General features: G+C 42.6%; 1 protein-coding gene across 1 annotated transcript in view; it reads right to left on the reverse strand.

Moving 5' to 3' along the window:
* Positions 1-323: 323 nt before the first annotated feature.
* Positions 324-21350, reverse strand: part of AIG1 (androgen induced 1) — a 1736205-nt gene continuing 1715178 nt past the window's right edge. The window contains exon 6 of the mRNA XM_069606803.1: positions 324-744. Within this exon, the coding sequence (XP_069462904.1) occupies positions 707-744 (38 nt within the window). The 3' untranslated portion in view covers positions 324-706. The remainder of the gene's footprint in view (positions 745-21350) is intronic.

Genomic DNA, 21350 nt, shown 5'->3' on the forward strand with positions numbered 1-21350 from the left:
CTGCAGGCTTAGCTGTGAAGGGCACCGGATCCCATTCTACCCTCATGCTGATTTCAAGCGATTTTTGATGTCACTGTAGTGCTTTACAAAACATAAACACATTAAATTTGCCAATAGTAGACAGAATTTCATGCAATAACTTTATGGCAAACATCAATAGAACCCTCCCAAAATCACCGAGCTTCTTCTATGGAAGAAGATTATTTGCAATTGAAAAAAATGTGTTTTCCCATCAAATGCAAATCTGTGCTTAGCGAAGAAAACCTACCTTCCAAAACACATGTGTGGCAGCAGCTTACAAAAAATGTCCCACAATCAGTGAATTGATATTCTTATGCAATTTATTAAAGTTGTATCGACATCTTGATGAGATATTGACACCAACGGTTATAAGAATACTGGTTGTGGCATGAAATAAATATCGAAAAATTGAATCTGATGGTGACGTGTGCCTCCAGCGGCTGAGGCTTTCTGTACAAACTGTAGGACGTTGGGCATCACGAAACCAAAGCTTATTCCGAAAGTAACCACTTGCGGATGCGTCACACAATATTAAAATACGAGCATCCGTGCACCGATGCCATGGCAGCACACAAGGCATCGCTTCCGGTAATGACCTCTTAGCCTCTGTTGGGCTTGTGTAGTTGTTGCTTTGAGAAGTGTTCAAGGAAAAAGAAGAGTGATCCTTCCACGGTTTGTCCAGCGTTCAATCTACCTTTGGCTTCTCTTGCCCTTCTTCCATTCCTGCAATGAAAAAAAGGTTAATAAGCACTTCTCCTTGTTATCTCTTTAGGTAAGTCGTCTCAAGATGAAATAGCAACATCATGCCTTGATGTTCGGTCTGAGACACAGTGGACTAGTGCTTCCAATGCAGTGACATGTCTTAGAACTCATGGTCACAGGTCCACATCTAGCAGAGCCCACCCACCATTGGTCCTTTTGAGATCAATAAAATGAGTACTGTGGAGCTGAGGGGAATTTGTGGTCTACAAATATATGTCATGCTATGTTATGTAACATTAAAGTGACACTGGGTGTTCAATTAAGCAGTGAACAAAGTACGTTTTTAGAATGTAACCTAATAAAACCTAGGTAGAAAAGGCGTTGCTAAATAATCAGGTCTAACAAAGCTCATATTCAGTCACTGGGTTTACTGACATGGACACAATGGCCCGACACTGAAGGACAACCAAGTTATACTATTGAGAGTGTCGGAGCACAGTCTGACCCTAGAAAGTCGAACTGAAGACAGGATTCCTGGGTTTAAGACAGTTTAATCTATTGGCACAGTTCACAGTATGTGAAGGTCTTACTTGTTCAAGTGAGACCAGAGCTGCACGTGTTAACTGTAATCTCTGACTAAGCACCACACATTGTCCTGCGTGGGATGTGCACTTCCAAACCCCACCTATTAAAGGCAGGCATTAGTAATATGGAGACATGTGCAGGACATTTATGGATCCTTTGGCTAATGCAGCATATGGAAATTGACATGCATAGCCAAAATTATTTGGACAATCTGCAATGAAAAGTCCTTCTGAGCCCAAAATACTTTCTTGAACAATGGCATAAGACGGTTCCAAATACCCACTGGGTTTGTCCTGTTGTCCAGCAGTGCTATCTGGCTTCATGTTTACAAATATACCGATGATGGTCTTCAACAACATCAATACAACTTTGAGAAGACAAAAACCCAATATTTGGTTGGAAGACACTGCCAATTAAAAAAGAGAGGATGAAGGGAAACTCAAACAATTCACAAGAATCACAAGGCAGGTTCCATGGCTGCTTCCTTAATTTACCACCCTTAATACATCACCCTTGCAGGATGTGGAGATTAATGATGTGAAAGAGAATTATGGAACTGCTCAACAACTGTAGGGTGATCTGTCGAATGTGGACAACTATAGCTGTATCTACAGATATATTCTATGTATAATTTACATCACTTAGACAAGGAGCCTGCACTGTTGACTTTAAATATTTAATTTCATGAGCAATCGACAGTACAGGTATGCTTAGGCCCTAAGGTGGTACTTTCAGATGACATTACCACAGGTAGGGTCTCGAAGTAGGGTTGTGCTTTGGCTCCTTTGCTCTTTAATTTATATCTGGCAAGCTTGCTAGAATATTTAAGCCAGTTTAGAACATTTCCCCCTAAATTAGGTGTAAAGTTCTTACAATGGTTAGTTCATGCTGTCAATATCATCTTCCAAGACACAGCATAGATAGGTGTGAAAACAATGTTATTCACATTGCAGACATTTGTGGAAATAACGCTCTTAAGGTTAACATTATTTAAGCTAAAGTCATGAGATATTCACATTTTCATTGTAAAATATCATATAATGTATTCTTATACCGTTAAACAATAGAGGTGGTGACTAGGTGTAAGTATGTTGGGATTGCCTATAATAAAAATATGACTCAGATTTAACATCAGAAGGCAGCCATCTTTAAAGCTGCTCAGATAATGAATTATCTTATTTTTCACAAAACTCATGGAGGTATACCATTCAACCTCCTCCGTGTAGCGGATGAAACAATGCTGATTGTACTTTATGTTGCAAAACTATGGCCATATACATGTTGTGAATACTCAAGTGTACACTATGCTGACATGCTTTGGATTGGAGCCTGGACACCCCAAATTAACCTGTATTTGCAGAACTGGTGATTGTATCGAATGTATGTGATTACTGCGCCGCCCATAATGTCGACAATTAAATTGCCAACACCCATTATGGCACAGTGATCACATAGATCACTGTGCTCAGCTTCCACCGCAACCACCTCCCCCACCCACTTACCTTTTTGGCGGCACACCGTGAAGTGTCCTTCCACCTCTCCCCTGACCATGCAGTGTCAGTTCTCGCCCACTAACGTGGGGCTAAACTGGCGTTGCAGGGTCCTTTTATTTCTTTTTTTTTCCTTTATTGTCCCCTGCTCCCATCTAATGGAAGCGGGGGACCCCCCTGAAATCCCGACCCCCACTACACAGACAAAAGGTAGTGGTACACACCCCCACATCCCTCACTCCCATTAGTCGGTATAGTGAGGGTTGGCATTTCATTACTGTGCAAAGGCGCAGTAATGAAATGGTCTTAATTCGGGGGACAAAATGTTGGTATCGTTCCATTGTATCCTGATACACACAGCTAAGACTAGGACCCTGACATTTGTTGCCAATATCTTAACAACAAAGAGAAATAAAAATGTACCACTTTTCAAGTTTGGATTTAGTAATAAACTACGATCATTTTTTTTACCACGTAGACTGGCTGTGCCCCTGGCTTTGTTCTTGTTTGTGCAAAAATGGCACTCATGTACTGAAAGTTCTGCTCTAGATAAACCTAGATTACTGCTAATGAGAAGGGTTTTGCACAATTATGAAAACTCACACATATTGGATTAGGATTTTTGTGTGGAATAGACTTTTATGATGTTTTAAGATTATGAGACAGCTTATTGTCTCCCCTAAATGGATAATGAATGGATATAATTAGGAATTATATTTTATTTATTGTCTTATGGTGAAATTTAATGTGATTAATTGATTTTATATAACTATGTTATGGTGTTGATGGTGTATGGAAACCAATACAATACCTTCTTAATAAAAAAGATATATAGGCAAATGACATAGACCTAGACCAACATGCTGAAATGTCACTTAAAAACAATTTGCTTTAATCAGTGTTGCAGAACTAATTCTTGAAATTCAGTACCCGGTCTTTGACTTTTCCACATGAAACAATATTCCATATGACCTCATGTGACAAACACAAAGGGCTGAACTTCACCTCAACCTCACTTCTACATTTCAGGAAGAAGTTCAAGACCCACCTCTTCAAGGAATTGCTCCTTCCTAACAGATAGGTGCAAACCCTCTGCCTAACATGAGACTGGGAGATCTTCTCCCCCCTGTTTCCTCCCCTAGGTGCTTGTCGATCCCTTGCTGCCAATGCATCACCCCCTCCCCTCATTAGCTCCTCGCTCCCTTCCATCTCTACTTTCTTCACTGTGTCCTTCCCCTGTGACTTGTCGGGTGCTCCATTGCTTTCCAGAGCTTGGTCTGCACTGAATAAATACATGATAGTCATCTTACCTGACAGATTATCACATTCACAAAATAGGTCTTCTCTTTCTTATAATTGCATATGAGGTAGCTAATGGTAGTTAGTTAAAACAAAACCGTGCCATTAATATCCCGGCTCTTGGGCTAGCAACAAAATGAGAGCTGTACAGGGAGTTAACATTTTGATACTCCCTTATTGAATACTTAGGATGCTCAGTTTGCAGTATTTCCTTTTCATAAGGAATACAATTATTTTGTTTAACCACAGGGTAATATCTGTCTTAGTCAGTAGAGTATGGTTAGCAAATTGGTTCAGCAGATTCAAAGACATTTATGACTGCTTTATGTGTTTTAGCCAATGATATTTAGTCAACAAAATCTAGGAGGTCCTCTAATGCAAGTGTTGCTTGTACCACGATTCCATTGCACGGTAACAAGAGCCACAAAACTAAGCAAACACACTGCAATTCAAATGTTATGGGTGTCAAACCAGCTTCAAAATAAACAAGTTCATTTCCTGTACTGTGCGTTACTTAAGGCATTTTTAGGAATCTCCTTTATGACCTCAGGGGAAATGGGGTTCAGGGATTCTTTTGTCCATAAACCTGCCACATAGCTTGCTATTCCACCAGGTTTAACTTGATAATTTGTTATTGTTGGATGGAGAGCATTCGCTCTGTGATTGGCTGAAAACCATCAAATCCCTGCATTCGCTTGTCTCATATGGACAGAAACCTTTTCAGCTTGGGGAGACCACAATGCCTTGGATCAGCACTGTGTCCCCAAGCGATCAAAATGTTCAGTTTCATACATCAATACACCATCTGTATGGAATCTTGACAATTTCTCAATGCCCCACTGGGATTTGGCAACATTCATTTGCATATGGCGAGCAGCCATGAATTCCTGAGGACGGTTCAATGCTGGTGGCATTACATATAGAGGTATGTCTTGCCATTAGCACCACATCATCAACGAATGCGAAGTAAAGGATCAGGCTAGCTTTCATCATTGGGGCATCACCTGTTAATTTAGTAAAACAGGATTCACGGCCATTCAGATATAAATCAAACAAAAAAAGTGCTATGACACATTCTTGATGCACACCTTTTTGTATTGGGAATGATGTGTGGTTTATTCACCGGATCTACCATAGGTGACTCAGGTTTTATAAAGCTGGGTCACTTTACTTAGTAGATTTTCCTCCACACCCATGGAAGGCAACACCTTTCATAGTTCAGACTTGTTAACCTTGCCAACAACTGCTGACAGGCCCAGGAAGACCAGGCAGATGTTTCCTCCTTTGACCATATATATTGTGCCAATCAGCAATGACAAAAGAAGGCACTGTTCAGTTATTCCAACAGCAGGTCTGAAACTGTACTGTTTGTCCAAAGGAATGAACTCATTTTCAACCCACGACTGCAAACCTACCAGGATAGACTTTCCCAGGATTTTGAGTGAAACAGCACTCAAGGAAATTGGCAGATAACATTTATAATCTTGTGTTTTTGATTTTTTTTAAACTTGGAATAATTGAGCTTGTTCACCAGGAAACAGGAGGAATTCGAATTATTATAACACAATGTATTATATTTAGTAAAAGAGGGGACACACGATCTGGTTGTGTTTATAATTATCTCCAGGGACACCACCCGGGCCTGGTGGCTACCCCCAATGGGGATCTTTAATATTGAGTTTAATTTCCTCTAATGTTACGTCATGTGCCAATTGTTCTAAACTTGCATAACAATAATCTATCAATTGAATGCATGAAATTCCATCTAGCTACATATTATTCAAATGTTCAAAGTGTTCATGACCTGTAATATGTGAATTTGATGCATCATTACCTAAGCTGTTTTATCTGAATTTGCCCTAATTACCAAAAATTCGGTGGCCTCTCCACTACCGAAGTATTTCAAAATTCGATACCAAGAAGCTTTGCTCTATTCAAGTTATCTCTGTGAGTACGACACAAACCCTCGCGCATAGCCTCAGTTGTGGTATTACTTCTCAGAATACACAGTTAATCATTCCTAGAGTCTCTTTAATCTTTATCTTGCCGGGTATGTTTTATATTAGATTTTTTTAACAGGTTTTGTCAAGATTAATTTAATTATATAATGAAGTCAATTGAAAGCCCTGACTTTGGTACTAGGCTCTATATCCATTATCGGACAATCATGTAATAATTCTCAGCCTCTCATACTCTAGAAGTCAACATCCTGTCGGAATGATCTCATGTCCATGTAATTCAACGTCTATGATTTGTGCGCACCGTCCTATTAACAGGCGCATCCTGAACATCCCTTACATTGGATAAGACTTGAAATCCCAATAATATGTGGGCACCAAAATATCCCATCTCTCTAATGATTGTTATACTAGAATATGAAACACTTTCTTTGTGCGTGCTGGCCCATATATGTTACCTTCACTTTTCAAAAATAATAAACTTGATCACCGTTAAAAAAAACACATTCCAGCAATCGTTGACTTGTTGATGAGTTTGGGCATAATTTCAGATCAGAAGAATCAGAAGAACATCAGTAATTTCTTCACATGTGGACAAAACACTAGAAAAGTCGAGCATCCTACCGGATGTGGAGGACGGCGATAACACAATGGTGGCATACTGCATTGCATAGAGAAACCATTCAGGTAGCTTTGGTATCCACACAGAAAATAAGCTTCCCACAATTGCCATTTTTTGTTTACTGCATTATGCATTGGCATGTTCCCTTTCTAGGTGTTTCCATGTCTGATTGATAGTTATTGGATTTTCCTGTCACGCTCATTGGTATACTAATTCAGTCTACTAAATATGACGTATGTATTTCTTTGTTTATACGTTTCCATGTATCCATAAATATAAAAGGTTTAAGACTGATGTGCAAAATGATTACAAATGCACACTTTACCACTAGATGACAGTACAGTCCAACAGGTTGTGGCACCATTGAAAGTGGAAACTACAAAAGATGGCAGTGCATTTAAAAGCACAAACAGACATGGCATGGGATCTGCTCGAGGGGCACTTGTTAAACCGGAAAGAGTTTTTAAATACAAATATTCTAATTTAAAAAAAAGCCTTGTTTACAATTCATCATGTTGAAGAATCATCTCATACACGACTAAAACACATGGCGTTTTTCTAGAAGCACCTTATAAATATTACAATCCTCTGCCTGCCCATCACCAGTTGCTCTTTCTTCACCCATTCTTGTACACTTGGCATTTGAAAATCAAAACTGATGCTATGGATACCTTTGGTCTATGGCGATTCTCCTTTTTTTATCCCACCTCAGGTCTCTGCCATTGCCTACTTTCACAAAGGAGTCGACAGAACACACAGACAACAGTAGTAAAGTTCACTGTTTTATTAAGGACAAGGGAAGGAGAGCTATTCCTGCCAGAGTAGGGAGAACCAAAGAGGGAGGCTCATACGGTCATACATAATGTGGGGATAGGTCAAACAATATGGTGTGACCACTCATCTAGAAGGACAAATGCCCCCGAGTCCAAAAGTTCAGGATCTCTTCTAGAAAGGAAGGTCCTGTGTGGTGCCACACAGCAAATTATCCAGCAAAGTAACTCACAGTGTCAGGGAACTATTGTGTCCCTGTGCAGATCTTTAGGAATGGTATGGTCAGATGATGTCCAGAGGTTTTTGGACCTCTAGCATCAATAGAAGTATGCAGTGAGCAGTTCCCCCTCCCACCCTTGTTGTCTCCTTGACTTGCCTGATGCAACCAGAATACATTGGGTAGGTTTTCACTCCACTACGTGTGTCCTTTTGCATACTATTTCCCCCCTCCCCACTAGATGGGCATGGCATTAACTTTAGGGTATTTGGCTTAGTTGGATGGCCTGCTTTCTGCCACCCTAGTCTAAACCCCACCCTGTTTTCGGTCTCCTGTTGTTTCCATGCAGTAAATTACTTCGATGTAATTTACTTCATGGATACTGCTTCGAAAATACTTCAAATTGTATATTTATTTGTGGGGTAAAGTGTTAAAGAGAGACAGGAAGGGTTTGGGGTGGAGGTGGTAGTGAAGAGGAAGGGTGTATGGGGAACAGTGTATTTTCGAAGTAATTTCAACAAAGTAAATTACATCAAAGTAATTTAATTTGTTAAAATGACATGGAAACCTGTCTTTATGGCGCAGTTTACATGGTCCAGTGGATATTGCGGCCGACTCGCTCTGCTGACCTTAGTGGATAGAGCACCCCTAACTCACTTCAGCAACCTTTCTTCCACTCTCTGTCTGGCTCTAACCAGCTTCTGTCCGCATTTCCTTAATAGGCCTCCTACCTCTGTCTGGATTCTCACTATAGGCCTTAGATCATTGAGACATCCTGGAGTTTACCGCCTTCTGGTCATTGGTCTTGGCACCAGGTGAAGCCACTCTTGCTCTTACTTCTGATCCCGCTCCTGCTCTTGCCCCTACATCTCCTTTGACTCCTGCTCTCTCAACTGCTCTACCACCTGATTTGTTTCATGTTTATAGTCCTGCTTCTTGGCTTCCTCCTGCTTTCATTCTCTCCACACTTGAATTCTCTCCTCTACCCAGACAACTAGTGGGGTGCTGCTGTCTCTTACAGTGTGGATGATAAGGTGATTGGGGCAATTATGGCTCAGATAGTTTACCTTGTTACTTCGTGAGTTCTTCTAGCCCTGATTGTGCTAGGGCACAGGCATGCATATGCTCTCCTGGTCGATAGACCCCCCTTCTTATCTCCAGGTGAAGGCCATTTTGGGATGCAGAGGTCTGCCATATTAGAATCAGGCAGGATGGTCATGACGATGTCCCAGGGTGGCATTTCACCTGTCAAGTTCATTGGGATGTGGGTCACCTCTCTCTAATCATGTTCATCTCATAGAACATTGACGTTTGTGGTCATGTGCCAGGCGAACATGACTGGTTCCTCTCTGTCTTGAATATTTTTCTGTGAAATCTGTTCCACAATCATGGACCCACACATCCCATTCAAGCTCGGTAGCATGTGCTTCTTTCTCTCTTCAACTGCCTGTGGATGTATATATGTATTTATATTCCATCCATGGAGTCCATCCTGGATGACTGTATTGGGCACATGCTGACTGGGGGATCCATCACTTAGCGCCTCAAGGGCCCTCTTCATGGCAACGGTGGCCTGCATTGCCCTGAGAGTTTCCCATTCTCCCTTTTCATTTAAAGCCACTGTGATCCATCCCAATGAATGGCTGAACTGTTGGCATTAAAATTGTCTACTTCATCTGCCCATCTTTCACTTCTTTTTCACCTTCATGCCCTGCCCATTCTCCAGAGCACAAACATATCTGTCTGGGTTTATCTAATTCTGACTGGCTCTCCATGGTGGGGAGGTCTTTCATGACACCTTCCCTTGTGACTCTCCAGACGCACCATAACCAACGGGTAAAGAAAGACTAATAGGACTAAACCCATCCATACACCAGTGTCCCTCAAGCTCTCCTTTCTTACTCTTTCATTCCCATTCACCACTCCCTGATTACCCGTTTCCAGTTCAGTTACCATTTTACATATTGTTTGATTATCCAGCCATTTCAGGTAGCCTGCCCAAAATGATTTGAAGACTAACAAGAGGCTAATGATTTTGCTTTAATGATTCTTCCCAATGTATTCAATCACCGCCTCCTCCTGTTTATTAACATTTAATCCTTTGCCTCATCTACATTTGTATAATGGTCATACATCTGGTGGGCCAAGGGCATGGGATATGATGCCTAAAATAAATATAAAATAGACACATCTACTCTATGTGTCCTTCATTAAGTGCTCACACTTTCACATACTGGGGCACAGGACACTCTGATCTTTAACCCCCATTTCATTAGGGGAATGCCCAACAGTGTACCACTTCGAACACGTGTCAAGATGGAGAAGCATCTTCCCCCTTTGCTGACCTGTAACAACGATCTACCTTCAAGAGTAGGCCCTCAGAGCAGCAGGACAGCTTTAAAGGAGACTAAAGTTGGGATGAAAAAAATTAGGCACAATGCCTTTCAAAGCAATGTTGGACAATGCAGGTCATCTTAAAGGAGATGGGATATTTGACAGGAAGCCAGTGAAAGAACAGGGAACAGGGATGGTGTGATTTGTTACAGTTGTTGAAGTTGACGAGCCTTGCTGCTACATTGTGGATGATCTGTAATTGCTTAATATTGTTATCGGGTAGACACAATTAGGTGGCATTACAATAATCTAACTGTTGTGAAGAGACTTGGAAGGTGGAGCCTGGGGATGGAATCATGGGGTGGAGTGTATATAAAGGAACTGAATTCCAGGTTCCAAGGAAGGTGTTTGTGGGACAGAGGTTGGAGCACGGAGGCTGTGCTGGGGGTCGCTTGGATGTATCTTAAGCAATACAGTGGATTGTTGTTACATACCTATCTGTGCCTGCCTTATAATATTGGCGACCCGCTCGTCGACCCCTAATTGCTTTGAGGTGTGCTGTGCCCTTTCCTCCCCCAGATTGCAGTGATCCATGATCTCTCTGGTGATAGAGCGGAGACAGCGTAAGCTCCATATTCGGGTACAGCAAACATGCAAAGACAGCATTTCAGATACTGGGAGGCCTCGTCTCATAAGGCTCAAACCGGCGATGATGCTCCAGAGAGCTGGTGGTGACGCTCCAGGAGAAAAACTTGAGGAAAGAACCCTCGAGCTGCATAACATGCAGCCACCTTGGAAGTAGGGTAAGCAATCTACATTACTCGTGCCCCTCTTCCCAAACACAGTGTTTTGGTGGTGATGTGCACCATTGCTTGACAGCTGGCCTCCTCGTCCCAGTACTTTATAGCCCAAGCACCTGCTACAGTGAAGCCTGGTGATCATTTCTGGGCAAGTGCTCACTCGGTCCAGTACATAAAAGACATAACTCAATGTTATGGCACAATGATGCAGAATTGTGTAGCATCACATAGAATAGTTCTCCAAGCAATAAGAATAGTGAAGAATAGTGAAGCTGAGACGAAGAAGTAGTTATAAAGGTGCCCATTCCGAGACACTGGCCATGCCTCTGGGCTGCCTGGGCCTTCTGTATTCATGGCATATCCTGGTCCTTTCAAAATTAAGTGGAACCAATGTAAGAACGTTTTTCTACACTAGATCAACGCAGCATGTGGGAATTCCTTTTCTACCGACAGTAAGGTATTATTATTGATGAATTTCATAAAATACCAGGGACCCCGTATTTTCTAAAGGCTACCTGAACTAGATGGACTAGGTAGTGGTGATGCGATAAATAATACCCATTTAAACCCAAAGAATAGTACCATTCTAGAATGATACCATTTTGGCGTACGTGTGCAAGAAATTGGAGAGACTGTGAAGGAAAACATTACATCCCTGCCCAACCTAGCCTTGACATGCAGATTTGGTCATTCTCTGGATAAACATATTCAGGATCAATTTATGATTCACTGTAGCAACAATAGTATTAGGGAGGAACTCTGGTTGAAAGATGAACCTAACCTGGATGAAGTGATAGAGGTTGCCAAACGTGTTGAACATTCAATGGCATGTGTTGCCAAGTTGGTCAAGGCAGAAAGTAAGGACAGTAAAACTGAAGTGTTGAAGGTTTCGGAGGAGAGACTAAAGAAGAAACAGAAGGAAAAAGTGTTGAATAAAGGAAGTGGTGAAAAAAAGGGGCACGCACGTAAATAAATTCAAAGGAGCAAGGACTGACTATGCTTTTGGTGGGCCAGTGGGTCACATTTTGCTGAGTCTCCAGTGTGTCCTGTGCAGAAGTAGTGTGTTCCAAGTGCACGAAACTGGGCCACTTTGCTAACTGTTGTTAAAATGTTCAATGAAACCAGACAAAAGTACTTTATCTGACAGAGGAGGCAGAGTGCTCATCTAAGGAAGAAGAGGACTGTCATGTTAAAGTGATTACTGTAAATGTTGTAGAAGGAGTGGACGAAGATAAGTGCGAAGGTCTGTACGCATTGATTCATGTGAATGGAAAGGTTGTGTTCATGAAGGCAGCTTCAGGGGCGAAATTCTCTCTCATGTCAAAGGATGTTTACGAATGGGACATGGGGGGTGATGTGAGAAATTTGTTTGCACCAGATGTAAGTCCAGGTGGGTGTAATCTGGACAAAATTGAATTGTTCGCATATTTTGGTGCCCAATTTAAATTTAATGGAAGAAATGCCCAAGGGAAGGTATATGTGGGAAAGAAGGTTGCAAACTGTTGGGGTGACCAAAAAAGGTTGGGAAGCAGATTGAATACCAACACGGTTGAACACATTTTGCATGTGGGTGGAACAGTATTACGAAACATTTGGAAATGTTTTCACCAAAAGTGTGGGGAAAGTCAAAAATATGAAACACCAGATTATTGTTTTTTTTTTTTAAGTGTGCCTGTGGCTGCCAGGTTGCGTTCTATACCTCTGGTATTGAGAGATGGCGTGAAGGAGGAGCTTGAGAAGTTGTGCAAAATGGGAGCGATTGAAAGAGCTGGAACTGTACAATGGATTTCTCCTTTATTAGTTGTGAAGAAGTCATCTGGAGAACTGCACTTATGTGTTGATCTCTGAGAATTAAATAAGTGTGCAGTGGTAGAACTGCATCCTTTGCCAAACATGAATGAGATGCTTGTCATTTTTGGGAGTGGGATGATGCTTTCAAAATTGGTTATGGCCTCAACATATCATCATATAGATTTGGAATAGGACTGTAGGAAATGCATGGCTTTTATAACTCATAAGGGGATCCCCCAATTTCAGAGGATGCCACTTGGTTTGCTATCAGCATCATCAGACTTTCAAAATGTTTTCGACAAATTGTTCAAAAGGATGAAGGGAGTATTCTGCTTTCAGGATGATGTGTTAATATGCAGAGAAAATAAAGAGGCGCATGATTTGATTCTGAAGTGGGTTCTATGAAAATTGGAACAGAGGCGTGTGACATTGAGAGAGGAGAAGTGTGTGTTTAGAAAGAAAAGTTGGAGTATCTGGGACATTAAGTATCGGCATCTGGGTTGAGACCAAAAAGCGAAATGGTGGATGCGATAAAAAGGGTACAAGTACCAAATTTCAAAGGAGAGCTGCAATCTTGTTTAGGGAGGATCACGTTTAAAAAGAATTAATTCAGAACTTTGCTGATAAAGTCACAGGGATGAGAAAATTACTTAAAATAGGAGAGGAGTCTATATGGAACATGTTTTTTGTCTGCACTCACCCTGCACTTGCCACCAGCTGGCCGTTCTTTTATTTATCTTGTTATTTATTATCCTATGTACTGCGCTTTCACTCCCCTTACCCCCTGCACTTTCCTTTCCCCCCTTTCCCCTGCACTTGCTCAATCTGAATGACACCTAGCCTAGGAAGATCATTGTCTGTCTTCCCTCTGTCGCCCCCTCCCTTGCCTCGTCGCGCCTTGAAACCCTTGTGTATAGGCGCGTTATAAATGTCATATCATAGCCATGGAATGGTTGTATGAAAGGGAGTTCCGTCCAATAAAGGAGGAGATATACTTGGCGAAAGCATTAAAAAGGTTCGACACATTGAGAAGGAGTGTGATCACTGTGGATGCAAGTGATATTGCTATAGGAGCAGTTTTATCCCAGTTAAATAAGGATGGTAGTGAGGTAATTGTGGTGCATGCCTAGAGGTCCAAAAAGAAATTATTCTGTATTGGAGAAAGGGGCTCTAGGATGACATTGAGCTGTGGAGAAATTCCAGAATTTTGTATGGGCTGTGGAATTTGTTATACAGACTGACCAGAAACCCTTAAAAAGTATTTTGAATCAAACGGTTTTAGCAAGGTATCAAGACATGTTGCTACTTGGGTTACCAGAATGCAAAGTCACAAGTTTACAATGGATGTTACTTATGGTCGTGAAAATGTGTTAGATGTCCATTTGTCAAGGGTAGGGAGCCTGGGAGATGGAGAAAGTGTTGTAGAGATCTCTGATATGGTCTTTGTAAACCAGGATGGTATTTTGGGGACGGAGTAGTGATTGGAAACAATGACCACTGGTGACGTATTAGTGTGGGTAATGGGCTATGTGAATTCCGAGTGGTATGTTAAGTGGAGACTAGCAAAGGATGAAAAGTCTTTTCGGGAGGTTTGTGGTGAATTGAGATCTGTGGGAGGATTGTTGTATCATTGGGAACGTATTGTGGTTCCTCTATCTGTCCATAAATATATTGTATATTGCACATGAGGGACATTTAGGTGTGACGAGAACTAAAGCAGTTTTAAGGAGTGAATATTGGTGGCAAGGATTTGATCGAGATGTTGAGAGAAGGCTGGCTGAATGTGTGCGATGTGGAAAAGTGGGAAAGGGGGAGCTAGCCTGTGCTCAACCCATGGTAAAGGTTGATATAGCAGAGAAGGTATGGGATGAATTGTCTATGGATGCTCTAGGTCGTGTGGACATAGGAAGTGGATGAGGATTATACATTATTGTACTAGTGGATTTATTGTCCAGATGGACTGAGTATAAAGTTGTGAGGGAGACCAGTGGAGAAACTGTTGTTGAGTTTTTGTAGGAGATTTTTGAGAGTGCTGAGTAGTATTCTCACAGATAATGGGACACAATTCACTTGTGGTTATTTCCAGGAATATTTGAAGAGATGTGGTATACGGCACAAGAGGACAACATTATATCACCTGGAGAGTAATGGCATGGTAGAGAGGTCAAATAGGTGTATCATGGAGACTATCCAGATGGAGGGGGTATGTGGAAAGGACAGGGAGGTGGCAGTGAAGCACAGAATGTATGCTTTGTGCATGTCACTGCATTTGGCCACTGGAGTTAGTCCTTTCAAATTGTTGGAAGGAAGGCTAATACATAAGTGGTGCCTCCCAGGCTGGGGAGGGCAATGAAATCAGATTGCATGATGGAGGAGTTACGGAAAAAATTGAATAGGAAAAAGGAGGAGTGGGTGAAAAATGAGAATGAGAAGAAAGGGTGGAAGATTGGGGTGGTTCCGTTTGGTGACTGGGTGAAGAATAAGAAGGGTGTGGTGAGAAAGAAAGGTGACTTGTTGTATTCAGAACCCGTCCAGGTGGAGGGTGTAATGAATGGTGCTGTGAGAGTGCGAGGGGGACAGGTGTGGAACATGAATAGGGTTGCAGTGCTGAAAAGAAGGATGTTTTAAGGAAAGAAGATGTGTTGTGAAGAGACTTAGAAGGTGGAACCTGGGGATGGAATTTTTGAGTGGATTGTATCTGAAGGAATTGCATCCCAGGTTCCAAGGAAGTTGGTTGAGGGAGAGAGGTTGGGTGACACTTGCATGTATCCTAAGCAATAAAGCAGATTGTTGCTACGTACCTATATGTGCCTGCTTTATGACAGTAACCTTGATTGATGATTGAACCATGACAGGGATGGCCGAGTGATGGCAGGCAAGAGACAAGAAGAGGAGGACATATTTTAGATTTTGGAGCTGGAACAAGCAAGAGGAGGCTTCCAGGATTCAATGAAACAATGAATAAAGCATGCCGAGTTGTACGGGGAAAGAGAGCTATTTTTCAAGCTTGACCCATAGGTTTTGAACCAGAGGCACTGAAATGTGGGTGGGGCCCACTGTGCCAGCCCAGAAATGGGGACCCCCAGAGCAGGATACTGTTTACAACCAGCATTACCTCCATTTTATGGCTACATTTTAAGCTATTAGTGTCCATCCAACCATGTATGGCTTACACACAGAGCTGACACTTCCGCGCTGGATGGGGTTGGTTGTCCAGCTGTATAGGTTGAAGAAAATCGACAAAAAGACTGGATGAGGTCAGCTAAATGTTTGGCATACAGGTTGAAATGGATAAGGGAACAGGGGTGATCCTATTGGGGCACCAAAAGGAAAGGGACTGGATCTTAGAAGTGAAGTGCAATGGAGCAACAGCCTGAGATCAATCTGAGAGGGTGGAGTGTAGCCACTCTTGTATTGTTCCATGTATTGTATGCAAAACAAGGTGCGCAAGAAGAAAGGAGTGGTTGACAGTATGAAAGGCGGCTGGTGAATACCACATAATGAGGACTCGGCACAGCGACATTCATACAGGGGTCACCAAGAACAATATCTAGAATTGATACTGCGACCAGGGTGAAACCCTGCTTGACGGCAATGGAGTAAGGAATGGTCCTCAGCAAAGGTGCTGAGACTAAAAGTGACATGGCATTCCAGCATCTTGGCCAGTGTTGGGAGAAGAGAAATGGGCAAACATTGACCTGATCAGTAGGGGCTCGAGAAGTCTTTGTATTAAGGGTATGAGGATCTTGTTGTAAAGACATTTGGAACCATACCAGCACAAAGCAAAGGTTTAACAACTGAAGTAGTGTTGGGCCTATGCAGCTGGCGTTGAGTTTAAGGATTTTGGAGTGTATCCGGAGTTGGTGGGGTAAAAAAGATAAGATATAAAATGATCAGGGATAGGTGGGAAGGTGTGGAGTTGGGGAAAGGTGAATGAAGGAATTGTGAGGGTAAAGTCTGGGGCAATAAGGAGGAGCTCATTGATACTTTGAACTTTCTTGAGGAAAAGAAGGAAAATTGTTTGCATAATTCCTGCAAAGTGGGGAAAGATGTTGACGCTGTTGAAGGTGTAAGCTCCTTAAGAAGGAGTAAAACAAAGGTCATTTTGTTTATTCAGAGCAGCTTCAATACGCAGGAGTAGTAAACATTTTTAGCAGGTTTAATCTGTTTTTTATAACTGTGAAGTTGCAGCAGACTAGGAATTATGGTGATGGGGAAGATGTTTAGTCTCCCATGAATTTATTTGTCTTTGGAGGAAGGTTTTTCTAAAGCTAAGGTAGGAGTGAACTATTTAGATGTGAAAGGCCTGGCACCGAGCTGCTAGGTTTTAAAGGGGATGGTGGAATCCAAGGTGGACTTCAACCAGTTATTAACAGTGCCATGAGATGAATCAAGATTAGAGACAAAAATTGCATAAGTGGAGACTTCAAGCACAGATATAAATCTGTCAAGATCAAGTTTCTTCCAGGGTTTGGAGAGAATTTTATTTAGACAAATAGGATATCAAGAGGGGCCTGTTATGTGCAGGGTGGAACGGGAGTGGTTATATGGGAAGAAACGATGTAGGGGAGGTTCGATTTAGACAGAATTACCAAAGATGAGATCCAGTGTATGTCCTGCAATGTGAGAAGTGTTGTAAACAAGGTACTGGAGGCCCCAGATACCGGTGTTATTAAGGAAGGCTACACATATGGGTTATCAGGGCCTTCTAACCACATGTAGAGGTTGCCTTCGCTATTTGCTTCGGTAATGTAAGAACAGATGAGGCAACAAATCCAGGAAAGCAGCGGGGCAGAGGTCATCATACCCAGGTAGGCAAAAGACAAAGAGCAAAGTGAACCTAAAACTTGCAATGGTAAATAATCTGTCTGGAATAGATTCACATTTGACAGGGGAGACAAATTAAAGAGAGGTTGAGTCAAAGGGCTGTTATAGATTATAGTGACACCGCCTCCACACTTATCCTTACACATACAATTAAGTAGTTTACATCGGTGGTGTTGAGGCTGCTGTTGCAGGACCTGAGGATGTTAAACAGACGATGTAGAGATCGAGGTCAAGGTCAATAATCAAATCATGAACACCCACTCAGTGTTTTGAAAGGCACCAGCAGTTTAGAAGGAGAGCAGAGATAACAGTGAGGGAAGAAGCAGTTTTGAAAGATAGGACAGGAGGTCCCAGATTAATTTGACCATTGATGAGAGGAACAGCTCTTGCTTTACGTTTAGCAATGCTGTTAGTAAGGATAAGGTAGATGGTGAAAAGACAATGGGGAAAGTCGAGTGCTGAAGATGGAGGACAACCTGGGGAGAGGGGATGGCTCTGGTGTGTAGATATGACAGAGTGGGGCGATAGAGAGTAAACAGAGTTTGGCATGAAGGCTGCCCTGTGTCCATTAAAGACATCCACAATCATAGATGGGCTACCCTGTGCTCCTTTGGTGTGCAAACAGCGCAACTACTCAGCCCATCTGCTGCGCCAATGCCCTGAACCTCCACACGTTAGGCCAGCCGGTGAGGGTGGCTGACACCCGCAGCCAATCCTTGAAGAGAACTGAGGACTAGCTGTGGGGAATCAGAAAATTGTATCCGTGGTGGAATGGTCAAAAGCTAATTTAATCATGTAGGGCTAAGGCAAGTGCCCAACCCCAATGGGGCAAAACCAGGATGACACAAAAGAAAATTGAAATAAGTCACCCAAATAAGAACCGGGCGCAGGCATCTCATGCACCCACAGCGCAACTATAAGGAACATGATTCCATTTCATTCCGGGCCCTGTATTCTTTTGTTTATGGCTTGAAGTCACATTACCACCTGTGGCAGGGTTGTCAACCAATCAGGTTTCTTGGATTGCAGGTTGAATTCCACGATCTCAGGCTGCATTTCAAGCAACCTGTTGGCTTGCTCCCTGGCCCCGCCACCTTCCCCACACCTTCCTCTGCCCTATGGTCACTGTTCCCTACCCCACTCAACTTATTTTGATATGATAGGTTATTTATAACGCGCGGACCCAGGGATCGAACCTGTGGTGCTCTGTGTTGTCTTGCTTCCAAGGCGAGCATGTTGCCCCTGAGCTATCCTCCCGAATGACAATTCACCTCTGTTCCAACCTCCTGGGCCACCATGGAAATGGAATAGGGTCTCTCCATGGAGCCCCATCTTCCACCTCCATGGTGGCCATCTAAGGTATGTTTTTGTGCATCGTATGCATTCCTACAAAATACATTGCTGTGAGCACCGGAAACCCGGGATGCTAATAGCAATAACATCCGACCGGGGACCAGATCCCATCGTTAAGGCCCTCACATTTAACATGGGCCTCGGGCCATTGCCACCCGATCGGCCCTCTGGATGGGGTGTTATTGCTTAATAAATAGTCTGGCCAAATCACAGGGAGTTCACACTGGACAGCAGAAAATAGGGTACTAACCTATTTGATTGCTTATAATCGATCGAATGGTACATTTGACCGAATTCAGCCAGTATCATTCCATCGATTATAAAACATACCAAACCTGTTGAGTGAGCGTTTGCGGGGTTGTCCCCCGCTGCCCATATTAAGTATTTTTGGCCTTGGTGGTTCTGGGGGTGGCCCCTCGGGAGGCGGGGGAAATACAAAAAGGGAGAAAGAAGAAAAAGGGACCCTGCTGCATCGGATGTGATCCGTGTTAGAGGGATGGATCTGACGTGACGCCCCGGTGTTGCAGGGGACCTGGATGCGAGCAAGCAGGTAAGTAGGGGAGGGGGGTGAGGGTGGGTGCATTTGGGTTAAATGTGAACAGGGATTGGGGTTGTTTCTTCGTCTGATAATTGTTCGAATGTGAACAGATTTATTTTGAAAAGTACGCCGCGAACAATTATCAGATGAACAAACAACCCCAAACCGAAAATATAACTGTGGGCCTGTACTAGAATTAAACCCGATCAGGCTCCTTGAGGCAAATTAAGAATCTCCATGATGTACTCAGTCTACGTCATCCGGCCCCAGCCCTCTGTGCAGTGCTCTCCCAGTGGCCCTATCCATCATTCGGCAACGAGTCATGCAGAACATTGTTTTCTTCACACATTTAGAGGGGGAAACATTGTACATCTGCCAAGTAAAATCAGAACATTGTGCTTGGATCCTGAAGCCAGCAATTCTCTCTTGAGTCAATCAGGAATCGCTCATGCATGACAACCAACTGACCAGCTTCACACGCGTGTGGCAGTGAGAACTCCTCACATTGTCCCAGTGATTTAAGTCCCAGTAACCAGGTCCAGCCAGCTTTGAAAAAAGTGGATTTTTACATGTGCTGTGTTTTTTTCAAAAGCAAGGGTCGCCCTGGATGCTCTATAAGAGCCTGTCCTGTAGCCGAATTGTAATGTGGGCACGCGGCGCAGTGTTGGCAGACGCTTGTAGACGCCTACGTGTACATTACAAACAGCATCATGATTGAAAGGTTTTGTTGGAGTAAATTAAAAGCACTTTGGACACGATAATGTTCACATAAACTATGTGATGGCTGGAATGGTAAATGGTGTTTCTGGGTTTTTTGTTAATTTACCATGTCGTGTAAAATTCTGTCAACATTGGTGGTTAATATACTTGCGAGTGACAGTGAATCGACGTGTGCTTCTGTCTTGAGAATAATAAGACCAACCACACGCAATGTACTGGTGGCAGTTATTTCATTGAAGACTATTCACCACCCACATTTTGCAGTGCAGAATGTTCATCACCAATATAATTTATTTTGTTTTTAAATGTACAGATAGGAAGTTTGGGGGGGGCTAACATGTTAATGGGGTGGGGTGTGAGGTTGGGCGATAATGGGAGGCTGCTGGGGCATTCCTCCACGTTTTACTGCTCCTCTGTATATAAAAACGGTGGACATTTAAAAATGAAACAATGGCGGATGAAACCATCAGCGGTAAAAACACATGGAACCGATTTATTTGATCCTCAGAACACTACAGTGATTCGAATTACACAGTAAAACAAACTACAAAAACACATGAACCTGACACCCTCAATTTTTAGTTTGGGCTATTAGGGTACACTGAAAGCGATACCTTTAGGCCAAAACTATTGTAATTAAAATAAGAGCTTTAACACATGAGCTTCATATATGGGCTTTCAATGAGGGTCTCGAATGCTTTTCAAATGGAGATGACATATGAGGAGGGAATCCCTCCCATTCACTGCCCCTAGCCATGCCAATCTCTATAGCTAATCCCACCCATTCCTGCCCATCTCAGAACTCTTTGAGCTCTTCCATGGAGGCAGCCATCATGGATGACTGTCTCTAAGGAAGCTCTCTGGATACAAGTCCAAACTAGCAGCCATCTTTGAATGGGAAAGATACCATGTATCTTCGTCTACTTTTGTTACCCCTAGTATTAATCAGAGTTTGCACAACAATGAACACATTTGTTGATATTGCTGCCGGTCCATGGTAATAACTAAGCACTTCTAGTTTGAATCAGAGTTCGCACAACGATTAATATATTTTTTGTTGATATCGTCGCGGGTCCATGGTAATAACTAAGCACTTATAAAACGTCCTTAGAAACTATTAATTTGGATGCAGCTACGGGGAGACCTTCACTTCAATGCTATGATCGTTCTTTATAGCGTCGCTCTTCTTCTGTACATGTGACGGCGTGTTGTTGCGTCACTCAGAAGTCGCTTTTCACATGGTGTCCTTGGGGAAGATGGCAGCTCTTGGAGCTGGTGCCTCTGTGAGTGCCTTGGAAGAAGCATTCTTTACCAATTATTTT

The sequence above is a fragment of the Ambystoma mexicanum genome, chromosome 4p (assembly GCF_040938575.1).
Source record: "Ambystoma mexicanum isolate Mex_15411 chromosome 4p, UKY_AmexF1_1, whole genome shotgun sequence".
In the NCBI taxonomy this organism is placed as follows: domain Eukaryota; kingdom Metazoa; phylum Chordata; class Amphibia; order Caudata; family Ambystomatidae; genus Ambystoma; species Ambystoma mexicanum.